This window comes from Aquila chrysaetos, chromosome 8, assembly GCF_900496995.4.
Source record: "Aquila chrysaetos chrysaetos chromosome 8, bAquChr1.4, whole genome shotgun sequence".
Lineage (NCBI taxonomy): Eukaryota > Metazoa > Chordata > Aves > Accipitriformes > Accipitridae > Aquila > Aquila chrysaetos.
The window spans coordinates 13,617,492-13,636,358 of record NC_044011.1 but is presented as its reverse complement, the minus strand read 5'-3'; the positions used below and the strand labels follow the sequence as shown (position 1 = coordinate 13,636,358).

The 18,867-nt window shown below is 40.5% G+C and overlaps 1 protein-coding gene across 4 annotated transcripts in view; it reads right to left on the bottom strand.

The window, feature by feature from the left end:
• Positions 1-18,867, bottom strand: part of UST (uronyl 2-sulfotransferase) — a 182,088-nt gene that overhangs the window by 40,395 nt on the left and 122,826 nt on the right. For all 4 annotated transcript variants that reach the window (XM_041125382.1, XM_041125381.1, XM_041125380.1 and 1 more), the window contains exons 6-7: positions 7,380-7,477; positions 5,042-5,199 (exon numbers count right to left, since the gene is read on the bottom strand). In XM_041125382.1, coding sequence (XP_040981316.1) covers positions 5,042-5,199; positions 7,380-7,477 — 256 coding nt within the window. The remainder of the gene's footprint in view (positions 1-5,041; positions 5,200-7,379; positions 7,478-18,867) is intronic.

Genomic DNA, 18,867 nt, shown 5'->3' with positions numbered 1-18,867 from the left:
AGGAGCAAAGACTTCCAGGGTTGATCCCACCTTTCTCCTAACTCCATCAAAAAAGGCTTCATCATCTGCCTCATGGGACCTCAGCCTTGCAATCAAGATAAATGGCAGCATCTCCCTCCTTACTGGGTTTAAAGAGAAGGGGAAGCTTATAAATTGAAAACGTCAAGACCAGGTCACTAGCATTCATGAACAGAATGGATTTAAAAAATCAGGAGGTTTATATTACCTGGGATAATACTACTACTACAGTTTAAAATATTCCCTGTAAATGTGATTCTTAAGGAGAATCACATTTTCGTTGCATTTTCAAAAAAAAGCACATTTTACAGTTTACCCGAACAATCTATTTTCTTCCAGCTGACAGCATGAGTAATTTCATCATTGCACTCAATAAAATTCACTGTTTGAAAAGCTTAAGTCAGTCCTCTTGCTTTAGAGCAAGATCTACACATTCTTGATGCAAAATGTAACTTCAGGAAACAAAGATTTTTTTTTTTTCCTGATATTCGGAAGAAGTGTTTTTATAGGGCTTCTGGTGCCAAAGAAAACTCCTGCAGAAAGGTGAGAGGATATGGCCTATTTCTGAGGTGCTAAAAAACATTTTATTGCCTATTCTTTTACATTAGATGCTGTTAACTTTTACCCCATGACACAGAAGTTGACAAGGCAGAAGAAAATTCTATGTTTTGCTGTATATAGTGTGTATTTTCTGCCTCTTAAAAACACCAAAGAAATGAAACCCACACATGCCCATTTCAAAAGAAACTCTGTAAGTATTCTCTGCCAGGCTACGGAAGTGAGCTATAGCCAGCAAAAATGAACAGGACCGACCAATTATTTTTCCTTCAGTTGTGCTCCTGAGAGTGAGGAGAAATTTTACATGTAAAGTTATGCTATAGGTATTTCAGGCCTTTCAAAGAGTTAAGAAATAATTCCAAATTTTGAAGTAAATATAATCCAAGGCTCTGCAGTTGGACCCTATCTGCTTCAATACGGGGGAAAAAAGGACAAAATTTTTAGCAAATTTTACTGTGTTAGCAAAGAAATTTAGTAAACATGGTAGATTTTTTTTTTATTTATTTATTCTACCCATCTATTGATCTGTCTATCTATTCCACAATCTGTTCGCTGCCGCCACCTGCCCCCGCCCTTCCCTTTTGATCTCTTGTCAAAGGCAGTCCTGGCTGCCAAGGCAGGAAAAGTTTGTCACTTTGGACAAGACAGGCATCAAAAAAGAGAATCCTTTCGCAATTCCTTGACTTGGTATCAATGTTAAGAAAATACTTTATTTCAAGGAGAGAGCAGAAAAGGAGAAAAACAGGAAACCTGTAGCTCTAAAGTATTCTACAAGATAAAACCAGATTGGTTCCAATGAAAACTTTAGCACCACAAAGAGCTTTCGCATTTTGTTGCACATTGTTATAAAACACACAAGTTAAAATATTTGGCATATAGATTAGCTGAAGGCAACATTTTTATTAATGCAATGAAGAGAATTATCCTCCTAGTGTCCTCTGACCCTAAAATTTCCTGTCATGCAGAATTGCCAACTGTTTTAAACTCACAAAATTTGAGAAAAATTGGAGTGCATTTCAAAATGTGACACCGTCTAAAAGAAAAAAAAAAGCCAGCACGGAACAAATACACAGCAGCTGGCAAGCAAAATATATTAAAAATCTCAATAGCCAACTGTTAGTGATAGTGTCTGAACAAGTCAACTGCATTTCACTCTTTTTTTTTATATTTTACTATTCTTCACAGTTTCCTTCTGCCAGCTTATGTAAAACAAATCATTAGCATCACTGACAAAAGCACTCAAGTCATATTGCATTAAGCAGTTATCTGTGTCATTACATATACAGACAGACACCCGCACTCACATTTCTGTCCTCTCTGATGTAAACCTCCCACTATCTACCTGATCAATAGAGCCACAGTTTTACTGATCTTCTGCTTCAGAACAATAGCAGCAAAGTATTTTTGAAGGTAAAAAGGCTACAGGCTTTGTATTCTAGCTAGGAGGAGGACACTGAGCAAGAGTTCCTCAAAAAACGTTATATGCTGTCTCAGACGAGAAATTTTACTACAGACACAGAAGAAACAAAGAAGCTTGAATATAGCTTGCATGGTTAAAAGAAACAGAGATCAGACAAAGTTTCCAGATTTCCTGATTTCTATTAGCATCAAGTTATACTGAAGGCTCCTGAAAATAAGAAGTGTGCTTGGATGGGAGCTATAGTGATCTGGTGCCCACCCAAAGCACCTGTAACGAGGGAGGACCATCCCAACTTTGGGAAGAAGAAGTGGTTTAACCCAGAATTCCTGCAGACATATCTTAAATGCACATGTGATTTTATTGGTTTGATAACATCCAGCAGTTTGCTTCCTACAGCAAGAGGTAGGTGCTTTTAATTTGGTTTAGATTATGATGTTAGTGGGACAGCAATCACCAGCTTCCTACTCTGCTTTCTAATCTATGTAATCCACTAAAGCAACACTGGATGGAAACTGCCTGCCTTCAGTTACTTTCTGCTTCAAAGCAGCTCTACAAATCCAGTTTTTGAATTGTGTCTAGTCCAGAACCGCTTACTGCAGTGGACTCTGGTGCAGAGATTCACTGACGTGGAAGTGAATCATCTTTCTGTACACAGTCCTTCACTGTGTTTTTTCTCATCTCAATATAGTCAACTGATAAAAGATAAGTTCTGGAAAAGCTTTACTTTCTTTATACAAAAAGAGGAAAGACTGCGATAAGAGTATCGCAGGTGGAGCAGCAGGTCAGCAGACAAAACCGTAAAGTGTACAGATTTAATCTGCAAGCGTTAGTTGCAACAAAAATTCAGTTTTGGCCCAAACTATCTGCTGCTTTGTGGGATCACCACACAGCTGGGCAGAGTAACATCTCTTCTTCCCAGCATTTCATGATGCAACAGTAGAGGGTGTTGCAGATCAGGTCTAAGGTGCCCTGAGGAGAACCATGTAGGATTTCTTACACAGCACTTGAATTTTTTTTTTTTTTTTTTTTTTCCTTTCTGGCTGAATCTGTTTATTATTTTGTAAGCGTTAGCACCAAACTCAGAAATAACCTGAAAAAATTATGATTGGAAAAAACCCCCAAACATATGCATGCATGAAAGGAGGAGGAGAGAGTTAACACAAGGAAACTGTTTCCTTTCTATTCTTCCTTGTCAATAAGTGAATTGGAAAAATGAAACAAAAGTTTAATCCTCATGGGGAATACTGAAGGAAAGAGGTGAATCTTCAGACATGACACAAGACCAGTCTTACACATGAAATCCTAGAGGAAATCACTGTCCTGAAATAGGGGATCAAATCTCCCCCAGATACTGGAATATAGACAGAGAAGAGAAAGATTATCCAGCACTTAACAATTCTGGGAGATTGCTTATTTCACACCTGACTAATTCTAGGGCACCCCAATGAAAATTGAGACCCTCTGTGCTGTTTGTTAGCTTCCCCCATTGTAAGAGAAGTGAAAAATCTGTGGTGCACAGAACAGCTGAGAAGTCCTACTGATTCCCAAAGAAAAGTCTGCTCATTGCAAAGAGAGCATCCTTCTATTGATCCCCCGCCTCACTCTTGTCTAACATCCCCATGGGAAAACCCTGGAGACTGAATTGTGCAAACATTTAGGAAGACCTCCACATACTACAAACATATGTCCTTTTATTTTTTAATTTACAAAGAGAAATAACTGATCCAAAATTGGGCCCTGCTCTCATGTCAATACCATACCACGCTCTCCTTATGTCTGTTATTGAGCAAATTACCTCTATGGCTGGATATAGTACCACAACAAATTAACACTCATACCTTCTAAAGAGCTGCCTTAACTGCCTTATTGCAAGCAGGTAATGACCTACTGAAATCATGTTCAGAGGAGGAATGCCACACTTTCCCTATAATATCTGTATCATCGCTAAATACAAAATTTTCAAAGATGCATCCTGCAAGCAGGGATTGATGGACAGTCACCCGTAATTCCTGGCTATGGACAGAAACCTGTAATTTCTCCAAAGTGACTGATTACTGTGATAGCTGCTCTCAGTCAAAAGCCAGCCATCAGCTGCATGCATTACAAACAAAATTCAATCTTTGATCCACGTGTTTTTAATATACAACTTGGTACAAAACACACATTTCAGTGGCTGTAGGCATTTCACACTGACATGAACGTAACCGAGTCACCAAGCAATAAGGGAAGTTTTACCCCTCCCTGGTTCACATGATGCTGATGGCCCAGCCAAATATAAGCAGGAAATCAGTTCTGCTGGAATGACACGCACAGCCCCACAGAAGCATCATATGTCTTGATTTAGGCATAGGACACAAGACTGCCTCCTAAAGAAGTTAGCAATAAATAAGCGTTGGGAGGGATGGACTGATGTAGAGAAGAGAGAACCCTTTCAGATTGACTGTGGGGTGCAAATTAAGGGGTAGATTAAGTGCTCTCTGTTTTCATTTCTCTACTCAAGTCTCCCAAGCGTTTTTCCTCAGCATACTTTGTACTTAAAGTGCTGTAAATACATGTTCTTATTTGTACTTTACCTAAACTCAGTTTAACTGAATGTTGATTTCATTTCAACTCTTAGTCAAGGCTGAGGGAAAATAAATATCCTGGTATTGGAGAATCTCCGAAGCATTCAGCTCCCCAAAACCATTTCTTGCAGGTTTACTTAGGCAGATATTGCTGACACCATTTTGAGAATATTTTGACAGTATTATTTGAGAGGTGAGTATGATAGAATTAAAAGAAGAAAAGGCCACTCCAGTGATAAACAGGAAGCCTTTTGGCATGTGGCAAGACCACTGGAGCACCAAGTGCTTGCCCAGGAATGAAAACCACACAGTAACATTAAGAATAAAAGCAGAATAAGTAGCCTTCCCCATCAATCAAATCTGCTCCCCAAAAGGGAGATAAATCTCTTCATTGAATAAACAAAACAACACGTACCTTTCAGCAGCCATGCAGATTTTGCCAAAGTTTCTGTAAGAATAGCTTTTTAATGGAAGAAGTTACCTGGGTTTTTGTAGATGCTAAGCACATCCTTGAAATAATGAGGTAAGAATCTTTCTAATAAAAGCAGCACATCCTCCAACTCCTCCAGAATGCCCACAAGCAGAAAATTTTCATTAACGTTCAGCTTTGCTCTTTCAAGGGCCCATTCACCAGGCTCCCTGTATGACATTAATGGAGGGAGAGAGAGAGGGAGGAGAGGAAAAAAAAGTTTAAAGTTGCATTTACTTCAGAAATTCAAGCCAAGAACACAACTGAATCAAAAAATATTCAGTGCTGTACTTCTAACAGAATATAAAAAAATCCCCCACCAAACCCGAGTCGCTTACTGAGCTTTTCCGCACAACATCTAGAATTGGTTTGGCATGTAAAAACAAGATCACATTAAAAGGAAGTGAATCACTGCGTGGAAGTACTCCATTCTGAAGACGTCTTTCACCAAGTTATTTATAAGCTCAAACTTGTGAACTTCTGTATTTCGACTTGGAAGCATGACCTGTCTCACGGGAGGAACGACATCCTTGGGTGATGAAGGGTGCTAAGGGGTGGCGGTGTCCTTGAACCACCTCAGGAGAACTGCTGCGAGCAATCATTGCCTGCTGTTACCCAGCGAATACCACACAGGAGGCTACCAGGCTGTTTCCCACCTTGTCCTTCATTTTAACTTTTGCCAAAGTCTCCATGAGCTTCCCCTTCCCTGCCATCACCCCTGACTGCCCTGCGGCTGTGCTACAGGACTTGCATTTGTTTGTTCTGACTGACACTGGTTTTGAAGATCAGTTTAGGGCTACTCTATCTTTTCCCCCAGTGGGAGAAGCTGGCAGGACACCAGTACATCTTTATGCTTCTCTCATAGTTTCTTAGAAGCACAATTTAGTTAGATGAGCATATGAATCCTAAATCCCTTGGACTAACTCATGTTAATTATGTCCTGGGAGCAGCAGTCAGCATTCGTATTGATAGGGGATATAATGCCAGTGCCCCAAACTAAAGGAAATCAGCTTTTTCACAGGCTCCAGCTGGTATGATGAACATCTGAGTCACACATGCTACCTGAGAGTGGCTGGAGATCACACCTCTTCCCTAACTCCATTAGGCTATTGCAAACTCTATGCAATAGGGAATTCAACATTTGTCAGAAGGTCTTTTGGTGATGTGGAAAAACTTATTGCTTTACACACCTACTAGAGCAGACTTGGAGCAGGTTTTTCATTCTCTTCCACTTTCTGTGCAGTGATCCATTTTCTGGAAGAGCAAAGTGTCCTAACAAATACTACGAACCTCCTTGCAGCTCCTTGTGTGACTTGGAAGTAGCTGAAGGAAGTGCAAGGGTATGATAGGAGACAGATCTATAACAAGCTACAAAACACTACTTCAATATGCTGCTTGGGAACCTCGTGGAGGTATGTTGTGGAAGGATTCAGGTATGTGAGTGTTGTTAATGGGATTACTCATGCACACAAGTTCAATGTGCAACCATACGCATTTGCAAATGAGGCCAAAATACATTAAGAAAAAAATGTGTAATGAAAATGAAGTCATGAATCTGTTTTGCTTCTTAATCATAACTTCACTTATGTCAAAAAACTAAAGCAGGATTTTACAGCAAAGATACTTAGAGATGTAAGAAGGAAGACACTTTCACTTGTTATTACTGCTACAAAAAAGTATGGCTTTAGAAAGAAATTTTTGAAAACATGTGCAGTTGTTCCACTATGGAGAAGCAGTAACAATAAATAAATAGAATACCTTGAAGTTGAACAAACCTAATAAAGAACATGCTGTGACCAACAATACAAAAGTATTTGAAAACAAGAAGGTATTTAAAATTATTCACATACGTATGAGAATGGTGTAAATAGACACATTTAAAATGAGCTAGCTCAATTACAGAGTAGGAGGCTGCACTTTACATAGTTTTAAGCATGATTACTATTTCTTACATGGACATAGAGTCCTGGAATTCCTCATGTATAGACCTGATATGAGCATCTGAGCAGAGCTAAAACACGTATTACAAAATTACAGTGAGGCAAAATGAGTAACAAGCACATATGGTCACCGCAATTCTCACCTTGCCAACCCAGAAAAAAATCCACGTAAACACATCCAGATTTGAGGAATTATTCACATATTAAATCAAGAAAAAAGAATAGTACTACATTTGCCTTACCCTCCTTATTCCAAACTATATGCATGCAGTTACCACATACAGTGCTACACTTGTATTTACACTTTTCTCTTGTACTTCAAACAACTGCTGCCTCTTTATTACCAGGTTCTGACAAATTGTTGGCAATAACTATTGCTGAACAAATTGGGATACCTTGTATATATTTACCTGCATCTTGGATGCTGTCCACAGAAATATGGTATGATGTAAAATAACCTGGGATTGGAACATTCAGGGTAGTTTTCAAGGATACATACATTAATGTCCTGTGGGGGAGGAAAGAAAAAAAAAAGAAAGAGGTTTAATAATGCATTTTCCTTTCTCTATTAACAAGTTTTTTCTTTATCTCATACTTTATACAGTCATCTCAGAGACAAAGAATTGTGCTGAGGCTATAACAAATACCTTAAAAGTCATCTACAGGTTCATCTATGCACTTCTAAATATCATTAGAAAGTTTCGGGGGGGAAGGGGGGGGGGGGAAGCCATTTTGTCCTAGCATGCAAAAAACATTTTTTTTTTTTTTTTTTTTTCCTTGCTGCAAATAACACAATTCTTATATTGAGATTACTGCATGATTCAAAGCGGGACATGTGGATCAACTTGCATACTGAGTTACATTTAAAATATTCAGGAGATTATTTTCAGACTCTTCTTTCTTCTAAATACACCCTGGGGGAAACCTGAAGTAGCCAGAATAAATCAAATTGAGACAACAATTATTTTCTTTATTTTTTTTTTTATTCTGCTTCATTCAATGACTGGAATGAACAAACATAAGCTGTAACTCGCACAGCTTACTCTTGATATAAAAACATACATCACTTTTGATTACAATTCTGTACATTCCTCAGATGTTCAGAATTGAGCCTGTTGTGTAAACTCCCACTGAGAAAAGGGCTTATTAGAAAGTATTTATCATTTTCCCGATCTGTCGTTCATCTAATTAGGAGCTATTTATCATTTTTCAAAGACTAGGCATAGCTACTGAACCCTGAGGAACTGTATTCCATTTCTAGCTTTACTCTAGCACAATAATAAATGTACCTGCAAGTGGGATTGAATTCCACTATCCTTATCTAGTCTAACAGACCCTTACTCTGCAAGCAGACCCACTGACTCCAGAGAGACGTACAGGGCAAAAAAAACCCAACGCAAGACAACATAAGCAAAGATGAAAGGATCTCATCTTTGCAAAGCCAATCTTCATTCTTATTTAAAGACGCGTGCTTTTATAATGCAATAGGCTTGATGCACACCAATATCAAATCAATGACTAATCAAATCCATACTTCATCAAGTAAATAAAATGCAACGGAGAACACTTCAGTGGGCAACGTGCCCCTGGCAAGACAGAAGTGCTCAGCAGCGGGGGGACATGGAGAGCATCCCCGGCTCTCCTGGGGCCGCGTGGGGTACCGGCCTCCAGCCGCAGCATCCGCTTCTGAGACCTCAGTGCAGAAAAGCTCTTCCCACAAGTGTCACATTTGGGTCCATAAGCCTTTTAAAGTACATTCCCGTTTCCTTGTCTGTCTTACACTTATGTGATTCAGATTTTATAAGCACATCAGAAGATCCTGGGCTGGGAAGTAATTCACATGGTGAGGAACCATCAAAGAAAACAACATAAAAATTGCCAATTGGGATACAAAGAACCCATCTCCCCTGCTCCCCCGTGTATTCAAGCATACTGAGAAGGGCTTGACTTAAATACATACCAGAAGATTTATGGTCAAGACCTGAATTTTGACATTCAAGCTTCTGAGCTGAAGCTAACCAGCCCCCCATTCTCAATGCTGTGAATATTACTAAGAAATCTACTGGTGGGACAGTAAGGTGGCACAGGCAGTGTGTCCCTCCTATCACCCCAATAGGGTTTTTTTAACATGAATTAAAAATTGCACTTCCTTAAAGGTTTATTGTACTTTTACTATAGACACCACCGGAGATGTTTTCAGGGATACGTATTTTTGGTTTCTGTAAGAACCTGCAGAGACCTGCAATGAATTCATAAATTGCTTGGATTTTAAAAAATCTGAAATATTGTCCTGGCAATACTTTAAATTACATCTAAGCCAGCTTGGACTTGATTGATGGATTAATTGAAAGGCAGAAACACCTACGTAAGATTTAAAAACAATTAGTAACACCCAACCAAGAACCGTTCCTCTTTTCTTACTCCCACACAAAGATGAACAGACATTACCTCACAACAAAGAAACTTATAGTTTCTTTGCAAGAATAATGACTACAGTGAGTCAGAAAATATTCCCTGAGATAAGTAAGTATCAATACCCAACACAAGCATAACAGGGACCTTCTTGTCATTCTGAAAACAATATTTGATTAATATGGTCCAAGAAACATCCATACAATAAAAGCAATGTAAATTCACGTGGAAAATCCTGCAGCTTTAACAAGTGATCAGCTTATATTCAGTCAATAAGAGATTTTTAGTATTCCTTTTTAGGGTAGACTGTTGTAGGATCACTGAAACAACTAGGGCAGCACTAGTCTAAACTATCGAGTGGCAATTCCGTTCCAACTTGATTTATGGAAGGAATGCCAAAGGGTGAGAGGGAAAAATCTTCCCCCTCCTTGCTGATGCACTCAAGGTTTAAGATAAAAGCCAGGTATGCTTTCATACAAACCTACAATTTTTCACCACACAAGGGCACACATTTCACGTTCCTGACATCAGAAGCACCAGGTTTTCTCCACGGTAAAAGCACTGCTCCTTTCCAGTCTCCGTTTACCACCACCGCTGTGATTTGTATTACAGCTGCTGGAGGGTCCTGATGCATTTGCAGCACCTGCTTGCCTTTCTTATTTTACCGTATTCATAATCTGTGAAATAAATCACCAGCCACCATCCATCCCCTCAGAGAAGATTTTACTTGATGATAATTATGCAGCTCCACGAGATGTGAAATCAGTTTTTAACCAAGAGGTGGGGCGAAAGAAACGTTGGCCTGAGGTGTGCTAGTCATTACAAAACTTAAACACACCTACAGGAAGCTGCTCTCTGGTTGCTAGCAGGACTTACAGGAATTTCTGGTTTTTTTCTGAGCACGGAAAGCTAAGGTGAAATGACATTATTCTAGGCGGTGTTATTCTGTTATCCTAAGCAACATTAATGCCACACTTCCCAGTAAGAGCATGTTTTCCCAGCAGGACACAGATCTTTCAGGGCAGAAGGGTTTTTATGTGAGACAAAAAATTGCAAGGTGACAGATGACAGCCTTGCGCATTTAAATCACTGGAGTGATTTACGCTGGAGTGTAAAAAAATTATATTCTAACACAGCCAGGAAAGATACAGAAAGAAACACACACAGCTACTTTGATCATACCCCTCCACAATAAAGAAAGAGGAATTTTATGTTATTCCTCAGCTGCTGGCTATGATCACACTGCTCCCGTCCCGCTGGGCTTCTGTCTCCAGCAGAGCAGAGGGACACACGGGAACCGGCCCTGGGGCTGCAAGTAACAACAGAAACCATCTTTCTTTTTAATAGTACTATATTTTTCTGTTGTTGTTAACAATTTTGGCTGAAATGGTAAATTGGTAATGTCTACTATCTTCTTGTGTAAAATTCTCTTTCACATAAAAATCACAATGTACCCTAATCTATTAATCTGTCAATGAGCCAGACTATTGATCTATCAGAAATATATCAAAGGTGTGTTATTAATATATTTTTTTAAAGTTAATAACAAACTGTTTCATTTGCCACAGTGAGTTCATACATGTCATAAGAGGCAGTTGGCACATGACTAAAAAAATTTCATGGATATGAAATTCCTCTGGGAATTTTAATGCTATCACAAAAAGAGTGAACTTTAAAGTATTTTTTGTAGAACAATAAACAATTTACTTAAGTTAATGTCTTTAACTCATGGCAAATACTGTACCATATACAAAAAGACGCGACCTTAGATTTGAGAGCTTGATTTTTTTTCCCCCTCCTAATATAAAATCTTAAGAGTACTGGGGGAAGTAATAACTTTTTTGTCCAGTAGAAGGAACACCTAAGTTTTTTAAAAGAAGAGATAACTCTTGGGCTTCGAAGCATTCCCTTTTTCTTAATCCTCAACAGAAAATACAGATTCTTCCACGGATGTACGGCAATTCTTAGTATCCCTAACAATTTAAAATGAGGAATCATAACTCAAATACATACACGCCTTGCAAATATTTTTCCACTAATCATCCATTAATCTATGGGAAGCCATAAAAATGGCCTTTCTCTCACAATCAAAATGAAAAATACAACATGCTGTCTTTCCATGCCCTGCCCTTGTGGGATACTGCAACTTCTGTGAAACCAGGAGACCCTGCTTACAGCCCAGCCATGGTGCATGCTCCTTCCTTAAGTCTGAAGGTTGCAGATGTGAAGTTGAAGGGTGTCATGAAGGCTACAGAGGAAGTAGTGACCTAAATAACTATCTTTCAAGTTTCCATAAAATGAAATGAGATAAAACGATGTGGAAAAAAGAGTGAGTGAGCCCAGTCTGTGGTGACTTTTGCTGCTTACAAGGCTGTTCTTCATATGCTGCTACGGTCAGCGGCACAGTCTAGTCCTCACTGTCGCCAGCCAAGGAAAATTATTCTGCTCTGCTGAGAGCCCCCAAGAATCCTCTCGCGGCTTGTAAAATGTTTTCTCACATATTTGCTCGGTGTTTGTAAGGAGGTCAAACTGACCGTTACATCCTGAGGACAGCATTGCATCATACGAACTAAATACAACCACACTGGAAAAAAAAAAAAAAAAAAAATCCTCCGCTTTCTCTGACCCCACTAGGGAGCTCTGGGTGGCCACAGAGAGATGGGAAAGAAAATATAAACATGATGGCTCAGAAAAGGGCTCACGAGCATAAATACGACATGAAAGAAGGAAAAGCACTACTTTCTACTTTGTAAGGCTGCAGAAAGACATTGAAAAGTCAAAGTATAGTTGGCATGAAGGCTTTCAAATATAAATGTACCACGACTTACTAAATCTCATTTAGAAGCACTAATTATTTACATATTTTTATGGAAAATAAACTATAATGCAATGTATTTTAAAGCCTAATTAGAGAGGTTTTCACTTCATCAGGCGACATTTAATGTTTCTATTCAATCTCAACCAAGTATTTGGGTAACAAGAGCCACACAGCAGCAAGATGACCTCTTTCAAATTCTGGTGGCATTTGGTACTTCGTGCACCTATGCTAACGGCACTGGCAGCAGATTGCTGTGGGGTGGGTGGGTGCTGGGCATCACTTCCCAAACCAGCACTTGACAACACAGCCAAAGCCAAGTGCTTCCCAGCCCGTGGTATTGTGGTACCGAGCCCCTCCAAGGAGGGCTGCCAGGTGGGGTGGATTGTGCCAACCTGGGTGGGGTGATGGTCCTCTGAAGATGACAGCGAGCTGGACAAGTCTATTGGGACACCAGTGGCAGGCTGCACAGCGAGCAGTGGGCACTTTGGGGAGAAGCTCCATGAGATGGTAGAGCTGATGTAGCTAACTGAAACACAGGTTTCTATCCCCAGACAAGCCCTGCACCAGCTGTGATTGCCCCTTCACTCCTGTGCAGGCTCCGCCAGCTCAAAAAGCAACAGAAACCCTTTTCTTTCCCTCCGTTGCCTTCTCGTCTTCTACCAGAAGAGTGAACAACGCGGGGCTTGCTCATGGAAATGCCACGATGCCACCGCTGCTGCACTCCAGCTGTGCAGGGCAGGTCCCCCTCGGGGTAACAAAGGCCACGTTTAATGACTTCAGTTGCCACGTTCGTTTCTTTGAGTCATTTTGCCAACATGGTCATTGCAACAACTGGGAAACAGTCACTAGAGCGCGTGGCCATTTCACCCCGGCACCGACTGTCCCCCTACGCCCAAATGCTGCTGCCACCGCAAGAGCCACCCACGCTCCCAGCATCATCTTCTGTGGCACTGTGAAATCCACGAGTGCCAGGGACTTCTCTATTTTTAGCTACCTGGCAGATCTTGTGTAGTTACTGATGGGACAGCAGAGGCAGGCCTCGCGTTTCATCCTGAAGAGGATCTCAACTGCTGCGAAAGAGACGACCACAGCTATGAGAGACATCCAGTAAAGGCTAATCCTCTGGTGGGTCCATGCAACAGGTTTAGGTCTGCCCTGTGAAGACAGATGCTACAGCAGACTGGAGCACGAAACAGGGAAGTGCCTGGGGCACCAAAGAGCTTGGGCTGTGCTCCCCAAAGACAACCCCTTCTAGCTGGCCTTAACCATCGCTTTCCTGCTTAAAGGTCAAGAGGTATCTTGCTTTACCTTCGACAAATAGTACGTTCGAAAGCTGAGCTAAGGTTTGCATTTTAAAACTAGTTTTCAGTCACAGATAACATTCCTTTCAACTCTTTCTCACTTGGCATGTCTGTTTTTGAAGAGATACACTTCTGAAGGCTTTTGTACAGCTCTTCAAAGGCTGCACAGACATTTCACACCTTTGCAGGTATTCAAGTTCCTTTCCTCCACAAAATTGTCAGGAGTTGAAATGTGCTTTTAGAAAAAAAAAATCTTTGATCTCTAATTCCCAGAAAACCCTCATTACCATTTCTTCAACAAAATGCTCTTTGCCTTCAGCTAAATCATGTATTTGATAAAAAGCAGCAGCAAAAGCAACTGGAGAATGAAGAGAAGAAAAGAGCCCTCCATCACCCATACTTCTGTAAGGCCCAGTGCACTACTAGAGAAGGAGACAGTGTAACAGCGTACGCAGGAGACCAGAAGAATACCCTTTAGAAAGCTTCAGGGACTCCTAGCAGCAGCGTGTTGGATGAGCAAAATCACCCCGTAGAGCCAGCTCATTTGAATCAAGCTGCTGTCCTCCAGCTTTCTTATTTAAAGAAGCTGTTCTGTAAAACAAAGCAATGTGCTCTTATAAACGCATTGGGGTTTTTTGCCCCCTGAATAATTTTTTGCTTCGTATTATCTGGAAACAGACTCTCTTCCCTTCTCTTTTCCGATTCTTCAGATGCTTTCTACAACCACCTCTTCTGTCAGCAAATCATTAGTCGGCCACTCGCTTTGACACGTGGGGGTGTTTACCTACGAGTTCCGATAAAGTCTCTCTCTTGCAGATGACTGGCTTTCCTGCGGGCGAACGAAAGTCCCAGGGACTGAGGAGCCGTGGCAGCACGCTGTCAGTAGCCAAGGGCTACGAAGGCCAACCCGGTGTCTTGCAGAAAGCCCTCAGGGAGTCCCCAAGGAAGCAATGAGGACAACTGGGAGGATTGGATCCTGCTATGTTTTCCTGACTGTTCACTGGGCTATTTTTGAAAGGACTCTTATGAAAAGTTAACACATACACAGTTGTCCTGGGGAAACAACAGACACCTACGGACAGAGGCAACTTTCGAGTGCCCATACGTCAGCTCTTCTCCGTATCAGCCATCTAGCTAGGCTACTGCAAGCCAAAGGGCTCCAAAGACATTTTGTTCCCTCTCTGAGAGCAAGCTCCCTCCCTGGCATTGCTGGTCTGGGTAGCAAGTCACACCAATATGTTGGCTTGAAGCCAGTCAACCATGTATACAAGAAAAAAATATATTAAAAATGTGGGGTACATAAAGGTCTCTGCTTTGAAAAATCTTTCTTAAAAGAAAAATGCACTTTAGAAACTTGAAAAAAACCCTAGTTCTCCAATGTTTAACCTAAACAAAATTAAAGGAAAAGAAGCATTTTTGTTCATTCTCTAGCATGGCACTCTCTCTCATGAGCAGGACTGCTACACTTACCTCTTATGAGTCTTCAGCTCAGAGACCTGATGGATGGAGAAGACAGGCTAGAGAGTTCTCCTTCCCTCCAGGCAGGGGTAAGTCCACCACCCATCTTGAGGAAGGGTGGAGGGAGCTGCCTGCAGGTGCTTAGTTGACTTGAGAAAATAAAATTTAAAAGTATTTCTGGTACTTGTGATAAAACATTGGAAAGCCTGGAAATGTATGGGGTTTTTTCAATTTCATCTCCAGGGAATGAGTTTTCACCAATTAACCTGTTTAGATCGAAACTGAACTTACCTCTGTACCCAAAACAGCATCCAAACTTAAAGGTTTGAGTAGATGTGACTGCTGTTCTCACAGACAAAAATGGCTTTAATCTAAACACATACGGTCACCTCCTTGCTGCCCTGTTTCTTTGGGGTGTGCAAAGCACACCACCACACTGCGTCACTGAGTAGCAGCAATGCCATAAATTCCCATAGCTTTCTGCTAAGCTTTCTTCACCTATGGTTACAAGGACAGCTTACAGACTTATACTAAATATTTCTATTTCACACGCTCCAGGGTAGCACATTAATGCTGCATTTGAGAGAGGGGATGGGAAGCTTACAGAACCCTTGGCAACTATGGATGACCTGAGATCAACCCTAAATATCAGCAGAGAGAGTATAATAAGGAATATATACATCTTCTATTCCTCTCCTCAAAGCTTGATACTTTCCCTGAGTAACTGCATCAGTAGCCTAGACTTTTATACTTGCAAGTTAATGAAACTTCATTTTGTTTCATAGTATGAGATATTTTTTCTATAATTAAAAAAGCCCGTACTGTAAGAGTATGATTATTCAAGAGAAAATTCTATTACGAAAATCTGGAGAAAAAGATAAAAAAGTATTTTCAAATGGTAGGATAAGAAGGCTGGTTCAGTTAAGTCTTCTTTTAATTGTGCTTTAATGAGGAAACTTGACTTTTTAAAGCTAGGTTAGGGTAGCCTATGGCTTGCTTAGATTCAGTTTGTGCTGTCCTGACATCAGCGTAGACTTCCTTGGTTTTGGGGATTTTTTTTTGGTGGAGGATAATTCTGGGGGTGTTTTTGAATTGACTTTTCACTTTTTTCTGGCAAAATACATGTTTTTCATTTTTTCCCCCAGAGCACATAAGCAAATAGCCTGCCAAGTTTAATTCCCACTTTTTTCTTTTTGACGGACTCTTTTGGCTGGGCTAATTTGCCTGGCTTTTCTGCCAACAATGTATTCAGCTCTTCTTCCTGGCATCTTAGCAAGTGAAGCAGCGGCTAACAAAACAGCGTCTTCTGCTAACCATTGACATTTTCATTTAGTGCAGGCATAAATTGTTCATTCATATACAAACTTTTGCTGGCATTAACATAGCAGAGGTGATGAACTATGCCCACAATGCTACTATTTAGATGTGACAAACATTAAACAGATTTGCAGATCCCAATTTTCTAACTTATAATGATGTACCACATCAAAGAAATAGGTAGGTGGATATATTTCTCTCTGTTATCAGAAATCATATTAGACCAGTTTTACCGATTAGAACGCAAACACTTCATAGTTGTAAGTAGGCACCTTCTCCTATCTTTCTTTTCCATCACTTTTGTATTTTTCACTTCAAACCATCTTAGTATGGAAAATATATGAAAAAAATAGAAAGAAATTATGCCAAAAAAAGGGAGAGTGCCTGCCAGCTGGAAGAAGTGTATAAGCATTAAATAATCATCCTGTTACAGAGGGCACAGATCCAGGGAAGACCAAAAATACAGACCATTATACTGCAATCAAGAATGAATCCCAGTGGCAACTAACAGCAGGGAGACAGTGCATCTGTTAATTCTGTTTACTAACACCTTTTCATAAAAGAACCTGGAAAATTAGTCTGCTCAGTTGATGACCCTTAATAAAGTCAATTAGGGATGGCATATATTCAATTCTGCAAACGCTGAGCAGGAAATACCGGCCACCTCAAGGATTTCTCAGCCCTCCATAATGCAGTGCTGCTGTACCCTAGCTAACAGACGCCTGTGAGAAAAGCAGCGGGTCAACAGATAACTTCCAGCAATTTATGCTCACAAAAGGTAGCTCTGGAGCACACATAAAGTTATTCTCCAACAGATGACAGCCTCAGCCTGGAGCTGACTACGAGGCTGAGGTCAGCGGGCTGGAAGTGGACAGAGATGCAGCTGGTGGGTGAGGGTTCTCCTGGCAGGGTGGTCTCACCATACCTGGTGGTACAGCACAGCCATGGCTGCTGCCCGTCCCGGCAAGAAAGGCTGCTACAGAAGACCCAGGGCATCGAGAAGCATTTTAGTCCATCCTTTGCTAAGGGAGTACCAAGTTTATCTAAACCAGGGTTGCCATTTGTCCAATCTGTTCATAAAAATATTCATATCCACTCTAATTCGTAGTAGTGCTTTACTGCTCCTATTGTCATAAAACCTTTACTAGTATCTGATATGAAAACACCTTAATGTAATTTAAGGAAACTCCTTTTTGTCTTAATCTTGGTGAACACAAGGAGTAACTGCAGGGCATCTTTTCATAGCACATTTTTACTCGTCTGAAGACTTACATTTCCCTACAGTATTTGCTTTTTAAGACTGTCTTCTGGACTCTCTTCAATTTCTTAGAAGTCCTAAAACAGAACAGTTTTTAACCTAAGCTTTTTCAGCTCCAAGAAAAGCAGAAAAGACCCTGCTGGTGCCTTATGTAAGTTCTCATCTGAACAAGAGAGCGCCATGGAGGGAATTAAGAAATAATTTCATGTCCCTGGCTCCTGGAACCCAGCATCTTCTGTTTGACTTGAAATGCTGGATCCCAGAAACTATTTCTGCTACACATTTTTTAAAAACCAAACTGGAGAAGATACAGAGGAAATAATCATGTAACACTGCAGACCATCACCGCTCTAATACACCACTCTTAATGTTAAAAGCCTCGCTGTCCAGCCAAGCACGTTATAATACTAAGACTCAGCGTGTCCTGTATTGAGAGCAAGTCCTGCTCACAACTGAGCAGTGATATGCATTACAGATCACTCAGAATGGAAAATCATGTCACAAAAAATACCATAGGAGATCTGGGATGCTTTCACATACAGAAAAGGTCCCTCTAGAGAGCACGTAAGTCAGCAAAAAAAAGAGTCTTGAACTGAAGTGACAGTCAAAGACACTTTAGGAAAAATGGATAAAATGAACAGAAGACTGCCAGAACCAGCTAGTGTTAGACGACTCTGTAATGAAGAACACAACCAGCAAGGGGAAGAATCATCATCAAAGCAAGCTGTGCCTCTCCAACTTCCAACAGGTCTTTGATTCAGTCACTAAGGATGTGATAAACGCAGTCCTGTGTTCCTAAATTCTCAGGGGGAAAAAAAAAAATATAGGAGAGGCTGATAAAGGATAGGAAGCTAAGGACAGGAATAAAATGGCTAGTTTTCTTAGTAAAATGAGACACTGAGTAGGGTCGCACAGCATCTGTGCTGAGACATCTCTTGTGCATAACAAAGAAGGGTTAACAGTGAAGTAGCAAATTTTTCAGGGAATATTAATGAGCGCAGATAAGAAATCTGACCTCAAGGAGTTATAGAAGGACCCTATAACGCTGATTAGGCAAAAAAATGCGGGAAAAAAATCAGTGCTGGTAAATGCATAGGTCCTTGCAATAGGATACTCTGGATGACAAAGGTGTAACAGGGTTTAAAAAAGAATCCCAAAAGCATAATAAAAAAAAGAAAATAAAAAAGATATATTCATAGAAGAAAGGTCTATCAAGGGCTACTAAACACAGATACGGAAGCAACGTCTGGCTCAGGAAACAGGTAAGCTGAAGAACTTTGGAAGGCGAGAGGACACTGGAGGGGAAGCAACCCTTTAGCCTGTCCACAGCTTGT